Raw genomic sequence first — 11,121 nt, forward strand, 5'->3', positions numbered from 1 at the left:
TAGTTTTTGTGTACTCTCGTTACAGTGTGTATGGTAACACCCATTATTTCACGTTCTCTATGTATAAAATCTCCCCACTGTATTTTCTACTGAATGCATCCGATGAAGTGAGCTGTAGCTCATGAAAGCTTATGCTTAAATAAATTTGTTAGTCTCTAAGGTGCCACAAGTCCTCCTTTTCTTTTAACAATTTGTGGTCATTACAAATGTGGGCCAGCTATGAACCACTGATATGGAAGTGAAAGAGTTCTTATTCCATGAGCAATTATTTGAGTCATTCAACCCAAATAATGCCAAGTGATTGAAACTGCCACCTAAAGAAAATGTGAACCCCAAAGTCTGGTAAAAAATTGTGACTAATGGCAGAAGATATTAATAATAATGAACAATGATGAATTACATTCTATTAACAAAGTGCCACTCTCCCCTTGCCAAGGATTGCTGTACATCAATAAAGAAATTAGAAAACATAATTACATTTAAAAAACTCTATAAACTAAAACCCCAGAAACCAAACATTGGGAGTAGTATGAGAGGGAAGGAAAAAGGAAGGTTCTACCCCTAAAGCCAAAAGTGCCCATGATACACAAAAACCCCATCTTTAAAACAGAAAAGCATTCAAGTGTTTCTTAAAAAGTGGGGAGGTATGATATCCACTCTAGATGTCATTCTAATCAGGATTCAGCATACATTACTGAAACCTGAGCACATTTAAGTCCTTAAATTTGTGATGAAATTTCCTAGGACTCTACCCAGAGCACTAAGATCTTCAAACTTTTGCTCATACAGCTACTTTGAATAATCCCATTTTATGCTTCTCCTCTGATCATGGTGCAGCAACTTGCTGTTGGTTTAGCTAATTCACCTTTTCTGGTTTCTCTCCTTTTTCTTTGCTCTACTGGTTCCATTTGTATGGCCAGCACTGATGTTAGCCGGGGTATGGCTTGAAAGTGTAGATGTCTGTTACTTCTTTACATTTCTCTTCTTTGGCTGTAAATGTAGGAGTGTACTGTCTATATGGAACTTGCTACACAAATGGTATTTTGTTTTATAACTATAATAAAGCACTTATATCTTGATCTATTCATTTAAACAACACTATAAAATATGTGCCTTCTGTTCATAAAAATATTAATTTAAAAACCTCTTCTTAGAGCCTGATCCTGCAAGCCTGCCATATGCTGAACTCCAAATGAAATCAAATGGGAGCTCTGTATTTGGAGGAGCTGCAATATCCAGGCCCCAAATCCAGAAAGAATTTAAGTATGTAATAATCCCATCCTGATTCAGCAAAGACTTAAGCATGTGCATAAATGCTTTGCTGAATCAGGGTCCAAGTCCTTGGTGTACAAATGTGTATTAATCAGGGGCATGCAACGTTCTTTGAAGCATAATGGACAGGGTCTTACAACACAGCTAGTGAACTACTGTGTAATAAAATAATCTTGACAAAATTAGCCTGTGTATTTGGGTCCTCACTGTTCTTTCTTTCTGTGCCTCATCATTTCTCACTGACTTTTTTCAGCAGACACCAGCACCTCTTTTTCTCCTAGGAAGTTCCTTCTCCATCATTCACACCCAGATCAAACCTTACTGTTGTCCTTAGTTTGAACTCCCCAGTCTCTCTACTTTCCCTGTTCTCTGTTGCAACCTGTACTACCAAGAACAGGAATCCTCTGTTTACTGCAGAGTTGATGAGTCTTTGAAACTGTACCCACTCCATTTACATAGCTTCTCCCTGAGGTCACATGGGCATCAGTGAGACTCCAATAAAATGTTTCAGAGTAGCAGCCGTGTTAGTCTGTATTCACAAAAAGAAAAGGAGTACTTGTGGCACCTTAGAGACTAACAAATTTATTAGAGCATAAGCTTTCGTGAGCTACATGCATCCGATGAAGTGAGCTGTAGCTCACGAAAGCTTATGCTCTAATAAATTTGTTAGTCTCTAAGGTGCCACAAGTACTCCTTTTCTTCCAATAAAATGGTGCTACTAGAAGAGAATTCAGGAACTGTGCTGGTTAAGCACACAAAATTGTGTTGGGGCCAAATTCAGACATTGGGAAGCAGGCACAACATCCTTTGACTTCAATGGAAGCAGAATTCACTTACAGCAGGGCTAAATTTGACTTCTGAAATTTAGTACAAAGGATTTTCATTCAAGGGTGGACAGAGAAGAATGGGTTTTCTCTTTTAAAATTAGTTCTAAAATAGCAGCCAGCAAAAGAGAAGGCAGTGTTTGAGACTTTTTTATCTTGTGATCCTCTATCCCAAACTCTTTTGTGCTTTCAGTCCATAAACCAACAAACCCCAAATGCAATACTTAAAAAAAGAAAACTGCCATATAGGGCCTGTAATAGGGTGACTTCACATATGATCTGGAGAGCCTGGGGCTAAGTAAACCCTTATTACAGGATAAGTCCCACCTGATAGGAATCCGGTGATTCCAGTATACAAGGACCATGATGTTGCAGTTGAAAGGGGAGAGGAGGAGGAACTCAGGAAGCTGTGGTAGCAACTACAGAGTGAAGAAAGCTCTCAAGGCAGGATGGACTGGGAGAAAATCTGACCACGTAGGAAAGTGATTGCAAAGGTCTCAGACAGGAAAGCCTTGGAGGAGGAAGAAAAACTTTGGGTTGTGTGGACTTGGACTTTGTTCAAGAGGTTTATTTACAGTTTGTTTGATATTAATAAACCCAATCCCCAAGGAGGAGTATTCTGACCAAGAAAAAGCATCAAGTGAAGTTTATTTGAATAGTCCAAGAGGAGAAACTGAGTTGGACTGCCATGATCCTAGACCACGAGGGGGCACAGGGGAGACAGCTGGACAGGTTACAAGGCCTACGCAGACATTTACATTCCATGGTTCAAATTATATTCTTGTTTACATCAGTGTAAACCCGAAGTAACTCCACTGACTTCAATGAAGTTACTTAGGATTTACCTCCATCTCGCAGAATGTAGCTTTTAGGTCAACACATATACAGCTGATGATTTAATATTGTACAAATAGTATCAGAATGTATCATTTATATATTTTTAGGAAAATGTCATAAAATACAGAGGTCCCAGTCCTATATATTTATTAGACTCAAGTTTTGCAGCTATTTGCATTCAGTATGTTTTCTTTGCAACCACAGGGTTTAGATTTTTTTTTAAAGGAAAACACAGTATGTAGAAAATAAATTAAAAAAAACAAAACAAAACAGAAAAGTTTCACGATCCATGTCCACTCCAAAGATGAGAACCACTCCTTTACTTCTGTCTAGTTGTAAAAGGAGCAAGACTGTATACTTCTTTTAGACTGTAAATTTATTCTATTTGTGTAATCAAATATACATTAGAACCAGAATGTGAACCAATTTTTTAGAAATGAATCAGTGGGGACTGTAAGAGTATGTTTCATTAAGAAAATGTACTCTTACTGACATGGTCAGCAGTCTTCACATCCCAAAGTGATAGAGCAGTGGCTACAGAGGCAAATGTAGTAGCCATTCTGCAGTCAGAAGTGGCTCACACAGAGCTGTGGGCATTGTGATCTCTTTTACTGGGTTAAACCACGGCACCAGGATTTTCTCCTACTCTCCCAGAGTGCTTGAACGGAGCAAAGTTCCACCTTGATAGCAAGGTTTTCCCTGCAGCCCAAAGGTTAACAGCTTATCATACTTTCATTTTCTGCCCCACTTCCATACAGCTATTTTCAGTTTCCTGAAAATCATGTAACTTGCTCTAAGTAACTCCACTGTTTCTCTTGTCACTGGGCCTTTAAAGAAAACGTTCCCATTTTCTGGCCACACCTCGCAGAGAAGAGGGTTTGAGTTGCCCCACCTCCGCTGGCTTCTAGATGAGGGCTCATGCTGACTTTGGATGCTGTGCAGGGCTGCTAGAGTCAGGGGACTTGTTTTGCTGCCCCCTCCAACCATCACCTCCTATTGGTACCTGTAGTTCCAAGAGTCACATTCTTCTTCAGCTCCTGCTGCTCTAGAACCTCACAGTGCTCTTCTGGAGCCATCTCCGGCCTCTCAAGAAACCCGCCTCGACTCTCCCCCATGCTGCTCCAGAACGCTCCCTCAAGCCCTTTCACTGCTCACAGCACCTTGGGCCCCAAGCCCTGCTGTTCTAGCGCCCGCCCTTCCCTGCTCTAGACCCCGTAGGCCAGTCTGCTGCTCTAGAACCCCCCATTGTGCTAGAGCCTCGCGGCCTACGAGCCTCTCCAGTGCCAGCCATGACGCTCGGCGGCGCCACACCGCAGGGGGCGCTGTCGGTCTAGCTGAGTACCCAGCGCAGCGCAAGTCCCCCTCAGCGGGCGCCACGGACAGCTCGACGTCCAAAACGGCTGTCAGCCAGGTGAGGGGCCAAAAGGAACCACGTGATTGATGAGAGGCCTCCCATTAGCGCATGCGCAGTAAGGAGGACTTTGAAAACAGTCGAGTGCAATCCTCACTGTCAGCCTCGAGGTAGAACCTGTTCGGAGCAGGACGCATGCTCAGTACCAGTCTAGGGGCAATCGTCGCGTGGGTGCGGACGTAGATGGCGCCCAAATAGGAGCACATGCGCATGGTGTGCCGGCGTGTCCCACGCAGGCCCCCGTCTTCCTGCCCGTTCCGCTGATTGGTGAAGCGACCCCACCCACAGCCTTGCCTGAGCGGCAGAGATGGCGGCGCTCGCAAGAGTCTCCCGGCTGCTTCTCGCCGGCGCCCCCCGGGCCCCGTTGGGACGGCTCATGTCGGCAGCGGCTCACGGGGAGGCTGGGGCAGGTAACGGGGGAGCCACGACCGGGCGGGGCTGGCGATGGCCGGGTGACCTTGCGCTGAGCGAAGCGCCCGCAGGCCAAGCCCCTTAGCGGCGTCTCTGGGGCCTGGGCTGAGCCCACTTACCCGGGCGCGCAGCGACGGCCCCGCGGCCAGGGAAACCCGGACCCAGCCCGAGGGAACGGGCTGCAGGCCGTCAGCCGCGGTTCGAGCCCGTCCTTGGCCGGGGGCATTTCCCCGTGTGCGGCGGAGACGCCTCTTGCCTGCCCCTCCCCAGTCCGTGCGTCTCCCTCCCGCTGGGCAGGGGAGAGGGGTCTGTGACTGCCGCTGCCGTCTTGCTCCCTCATAACTGTAAAAAATCACAAGGGTATTCCTCCTTGTTCCGAGGGCCTGCCGCCATTAGGGACTCTGCGGTGATGAGCTTACGTTGGTGCAAAGCCCTAATGTTCCAGAGAAGTCTTCCCTGGTGCAAGGGTTTGCACCGATTGGTGTTGTGGGGATAGAAAACTGGAGTCAAGGGGCTACTTCACAAGAGATCCTAACCCTGATGGAGTAACTGTTTTGTGCGGGTTTCAGAGTAGCAGCCGTGTTAGTCTCTATTCGCAAAAAGAACAGGAGGACTTGTGGCACCTTAGAGACCAACAAATTTATTAGAGCATAAGCTTTTGTGAGCTACAGCTCACTTCATCGGATGCATCCAATGAAGTGAGCTGTAGCTTACGAAAGCTTATGCTCTAATAAATTTGTTGGTCTCTAAGGTGCCACAAGTCCTCCTTTTCATTTTGTTTTGTGCAGTGACACTGAGAATGCAGTGCACCATACAACCAAATCCATTCCTCCTTAGCCATGTTCTGCATAGTTCTCTAAGTGTATCAATTTGCTGATAAGGAAAGGTTTCAGAGTAGCAGCCGTGTTAGTCTGTATTCACAAAAAGAAAAGGAGGACTTGTGGCACCTTAGAGACTAACAAATTTATTAGAGCATAAGCTTTTGTGAGCTACAGCTTATGCTCAAATAAATTTGTTAGTCTCTAAGGTGCCACAAGTACTCCTTTTCTTTTTGCTGATAAGGAAAGTGTTTGTAGAACATTGGTAGTCCTGTTTGAAAACCATTGTATTCGAAGATGTCTGTCCAGGGTGCTTCTCAGATGAATTAGTGCTGCACAGATGTATGAAATATTCAGGGAGTTAGTGCAGTGTAAGAAGCTTGCTACTATCTCAGAAATTACTGTTAACTAGAGCTGATAAGAAAATATTAATTAAAAGTCTTCTGCCAGAACACTGAAGACTTTGAAACTTCCCTTCAAAATGTTTTCAATACAACTTGTTTTGGAAAATTTTCAAAATAGAATTTTTGAATATGGTATTTGATTACATTTTGTATGTAATACCAGATGCCGTATCATGTGAAATCATGGCACTACTGCTTTCATATTAAAATTGAATACAAATTTTGAAAAACTGTATTCAAACAAATTTCAAATTATCCAAAACAAAAATATTTTCATAATCTCTCTAAAGTCTGAAAACTTGTGTTCATTCTAATTCAAAACAGATTTTGAAATGCATCACCACTTGGAAATTCTCACTTTTTGGATAGCTGTACTGTTGAGCATCTTCAAAGTATTTTATTTCCTTCATTAGCTCGGACATGGAAGGTCCTGTCTTTTGTGGTTGCTCTTCCTGGTGTTGGTGTATGCATGCTGAACTGCTACTTAAAGATGCAGCAGGAACATGAAAGAGACGAGTTTGTTCCTTATGCTCACCTCCGCATCAGGACCAAGGTATGTGCAACAATGCTTATAAAGGTACTCTTATCTTCTCCAGTCACTGAATTTATTCCAAGATTACTACTGCTTGTATTGTTTTTTGCAGTAAATATAAGTGATGTGAGGTGGAATTGACTGATTGGGAAATGTGTATTTGTAATGGCATTAATCAAGAGCTCACACCTGTTGAGGCAGGGGGAGAGCTTTTAGGCTGTCAGCTGTGGTATTTATATGTAGATGTGGAGTTCTCCTTCCATCTTAAAGTTTCTTATGCTCATGCATGAGTTTAAAACTTTAATCATCATCAAGGTTTTGGTCCTAAATAGTTTTTTCTCCTTAACTTACATTCATGCAGATCAAAGGACAGCTTTGTCATGAATGAGAGGGTGGAAGGAACTGAAGTGTAGGTTCTCAGCCAAGTGGTCACACACAGGTGTCAGGTTGAGATCACCCTGTCTTTCCTGACTTGCTGTAAAAACTATTGAGAATGCCTGAAGTGATGTCAACTAAGTGGCATCCCTAGCAGAAGTTATTGATAAAAACCCTAATGGGGTGGAAGTAGTGGTGGGCTCTTTATTGTTCTTGAATCTACTGCTACTTATAAGTTGAATGAATTTGTAATTAGTTCAAAGTACCATGGTTTAGGTTTTGTCTTGGGATACTGATAAATCAAAGGTTTCAGAGTAGCAGCTGTGTTAGTCTGTATTCGCAAAAAGAAAAGGAGTACTTGTGGCACCTTAGAGACTAACCAATTTATTAGAGCATAAGCTTTCGATGAAGTGAGCTGTAGCTCACGAAAGCTTATGCTCTAATAAATTGGTTAGTCTCTAAGGTGCCACAAGTACTCCTTTTCTTTTTGGTAAATCAAATTCATTTGTACACTTGTTTGTCTATTTACCACAGTTGCTTGTACATGTTACAAGAGGTGCAGTGCTGACTAGATTATCACATTTTAGAATTGTGGATTTACCCAAGCATTCAAGAAAGAGTTCTGCTGTGTTACCACAAGTGGTGGGTGTAAATTAAGCTTCAACTTGCTTACTCCAGGCTTTCAAATTCTGTAATATGTACAGACCCAAACATTGTTTGTTATAGGAGTTGACTTCTTGTGCCTTAGCAGATTTGTCAAACAGTTACCAAGCAATTTTGTCAATTACTTCTTCCAACAGCCCTTCCCCTGGGGAGATGGGAACAAAACTCTGTTTCACAACCCTCATGCTAATCCTCTCCCGACTGGCTATCAAGAGGATCACTGAACACTTGGACCACAGCATCAATTGCTCTCTTTGGACCAGAACATTGTATGGGACCCTCAATCTAAAAAATATTCTGCATTCCTTGTACTGTCAAATTATAAATGGCATTCTGACCTTTGGCCCTGTACCTGAAGGGGAGGTCACTTAACATAAATAAATACTAACCTTCCATTTGTGTGTGGATCTTTATAAAGAACTGGAAATCCTTGATCTAGTCTTTTTTCCCAATTGAGTTTATTGCTAACAAACTTAAGTGGCTGGAAAGGGTTTTGTAGGCAATAGTGTAGTGAGGGATTTAATTGCTGCTTATCTCCTTTAAGCAGCCATTAGAAGTATGAGTGGCCTATAACAGACTAGTGGTAGGAATGCATACTAGAAAATCAAACTCTAATGCAAGCAACAGGATTGGATCTAAACTGCAATTGATTTTCTCCCTAAACCATTAATCATATTGAAAGGAGCATAAGTGCTAGATAAAATTCTTGAAAGCTATAGAACTGAAGTTGTTTAATAGGAACTGTCACACCATATCAGGGCAGTGATCCATCTAATATAGTATGTAGTCTGCTGAAAACTACTGCTTTTAAAGAAAGATGCAAGAAATCCTATACGGGATAACTCTGGAAACTAACGCATCCATAAACAAACCTTGTCTCTATAAGAGGTATACTTTACTAGATAGCACTGTCTTCCCCAGCTGTAGTGCTCCTATATTGTGGCAGAGCAAAGTTCTATTCTTGCAGCATCCTGAAGAATTTGCACTGTTCTGCACCCCGACAGTACTTGTGCCTTCTGTTTTCCCTGTGCAATTTTGCCAAATGGCTTCATAATTTAATACTGCTTCATGCATAAGTTAGGACCTAACATGCCCAATTAGGAGTGAGGTGCTGTGCAAATTCATAAAAATGAAGATGTCCATCATGGACAACAAAGTAGTAACACCTCTGAAAGAAGCTTCCTTTTAATTCTAACTAGTCTGTTCTGAAGCAGCATGTTCTCATATTCTACCATAAATACAAAGTCTTATCCTACAGAAGTTGAGAACTTATTTTTGAATAGGAGTGAGCTCTTTAGTTGTAACTTTGTAGTACTAATTAACAAGAATCTATGCTATAACGCAAACAATTCAGTTTAGCCAGAGCTGAATTCTCCTTGGTGCTGCACCTTCCATGAATAGGTCCCACCCATTCATTGTGGCAAGCTTAAAAAAAAAAACAGGCTTAATTCACAAATGAGTGGTGGTACCACAGATGATGCAATGGAGCAACAGCTTGTTTTCTACTATGTTCCTGTACTTACCAGTCACTTTACCAGAGTCTTATTTGACTACTGCTCCTTTAGAACATTAAAAGCTAAAGCACAGGTCAGGAGTATTCTAGCTGCAGACTTTGAAAAACAACTGTACGACTACATATAAAACATAATACGGGCCAGAAACTCTTAAATGCTGCAGGGACTGAAGGCTTTGTCCTCACCATGAGTAAGCTATACACTATTATAAAAATAAGTTTAAAGTAGGCATATATTTCCCCCAATACTGTAAAGGGAAAAGCTAATTTATACTGTTCAGGGATCAGTACTACCCTTCTCTAAAGAACTTCCAGCTATTCTATTTCTACCTATCTTCTAGCTGGAGGGAGAATGGCAAATGATCAGCCAAAACAAGAAAAATTCTAAAGTGAACATTACAAGGCACTATTTACCTCCATTTCACAGTATTTATTTAATCCCCATTATTACAGCCCACACAGCATGTTAGCAGAGTACATGTGGTTGCTAAAGCAAGCTTCCTCCTATGTTAAAGCTCAGTATAAGGCACTTTCTGGCTTAATCATATTAGCTGATGAAACGGTTTTTCCAGAGTTGGGATAGTAATACTCTAACGTTGGCATTACTACTTCTTTCCTCCCACCCAAAACACTTCATTGGGGTGAAGTGCAAGCTGTAGCCAGGGCTTGAGTGCACACTATCCTTAAAGAATGTTAGATGTTATATCTCAAACAGCATTCCCCATGAACATTAACTCTGGCTCAAAAGATGCCACCCTACCATCTCCCTTTCTCTATATGGAATGCCCCAAAGAAAACTGGCTTTATAACTAGTTTCATATATAAATGCCTGATATTTATTGGTGACTTTTACCATACTATTTTTTTTTCATGTTTGCTCTCAGTCTGGGTGTATGAGGCTGAAATATAAGCTAGTGCTGTTTCTAATAATACTTGGAGAACAAAGGTGCTAGTACCTTACAGGATCAAACTGATTCCATTTAAGTTTTTGCTGTAGGAAGCTGAATGCCCTCAGTAGCTGGCAGGATCAGGCCCATACTGAAGATGGGCGGGGGGGGAAGGATTGGCTCCCATACGCTAGGATTATTTTTTTGGGGTGCTATGTATGGCCATACAGCCACACAACCCCCTTAAGGCATTCTAAATGTTCTAGTCAGTGGGCTAATGAATCTTCTGAATATATAATATCATAGGAGTTCACTATTCTCAGAGCATCACTAGGGACAGTTAAGGTAGATTAGGGATTTTGTTTGAGAACTGCAACATTAACTGTATTTTTTAGAGGTTTCTTTAATAGTAGCATGTACTTACAGCAATTAAACAGCTGATATTAACTTCATCTTACTAAAGTTATGCATGGAAATTTCTTTAATGAGTTTCTTTAATTGTTATGAGGACTAGGAGACAAACTCAATTTCTGCAAACTCTAGTAACCTATAATAGGCACACTACAGCCTCTAGAATAAAGGTGGGCAAACTATAGCCCATCCTGCCTGTCCCCTGAGCTCCTGGCCTGAGAGGCTAGCCCCCAACCCCTCCCCTGCTGTCCCCCCGCCGCCGCCGCGCAGCGCAATACTCTGGGCAGCAGGGCCCGGCCTGACCCGGTGCTCTGTGCTGCATGGCTGCCTGTCCTGGTGCAGCCGTGCTGCTAGCCACCGGTGCTCCAGGCAGTGCAGTAAGGGGTCAGGGAGGAGTTGGATAGAGGGCAGGGGAATTCAGGGGGTGGTGAGGGGTGTGAACAGGGGTCAGGGCAGTCAGAGGGCAGAAAATGGGGGCAAGGGTCCTGGAGGGGGTAAGTCAGGAAGGAGAGGAGGGGTTGGATGGGGCTGTCAGGAGCCAGGGAGGGTGGATGAGGCAGGGATCTGGGGGAGGAGGGGTAGTCAGGAAGAAGGGAGGTTGAATGGGGTGATGGGGGGCAGTTGGGGCAAGGGGTCTGGGGTCAGTCTGGGAGAAGGGGGGGTTGGATGGGGCAGGAGTCATGGGGGGCAGTCAGGAAGGAGATGGGTTGGATGGGACAGAGGGTATGGGGATAGTGGATGGCACAGGAGTCCCCGGGGGGCT

At 43.1% G+C, this 11,121-nt stretch overlaps 2 protein-coding genes and 1 long non-coding RNA gene across 3 annotated transcripts in view; 2 read left to right on the forward strand and 1 right to left on the reverse strand.

The window, feature by feature from the left end:
- Window positions 1-4,404: 4,404 nt before the first annotated feature.
- On the forward strand, window positions 4,405-7,942 carry LOC119843919 (cytochrome c oxidase subunit 6A1, mitochondrial). Its single transcript, XM_038373931.2, has 3 exons — window positions 4,405-4,754; window positions 6,391-6,530; window positions 7,685-7,942. The coding sequence occupies exons 1-3, from the start codon at window positions 4,652-4,654 to the stop codon at window positions 7,769-7,771; spliced, it is 330 nt and encodes a 109-aa protein (XP_038229859.1). The 5' UTR covers window positions 4,405-4,651; the 3' UTR covers window positions 7,772-7,942.
- On the forward strand, window positions 4,761-6,384 carry LOC122456793. Its single transcript, XR_006275864.1, has 3 exons — window positions 4,761-5,317; window positions 5,544-5,641; window positions 5,823-6,384. It is a non-coding gene; the product is annotated as an uncharacterized LOC122456793 (long non-coding RNA).
- Window positions 7,943-9,476: 1,534 nt separating the features above from the next.
- TRIAP1 (TP53 regulated inhibitor of apoptosis 1) overlaps window positions 9,477-11,121 on the reverse strand; it is a 10,940-nt gene continuing 9,295 nt past the window's right edge. Inside the window, exon 2 of the mRNA XM_038373932.2 lies at window positions 9,477-11,121. This exon is cut by the window's right edge and continues 2,155 nt beyond it. The gene's annotated coding sequence lies outside the window, so the exon portion shown is untranslated.

This window comes from Dermochelys coriacea, chromosome 15 (assembly GCF_009764565.3).
Source record: "Dermochelys coriacea isolate rDerCor1 chromosome 15, rDerCor1.pri.v4, whole genome shotgun sequence".
NCBI classification, from domain to species: Eukaryota; Metazoa; Chordata; order Testudines; family Dermochelyidae; genus Dermochelys; species Dermochelys coriacea.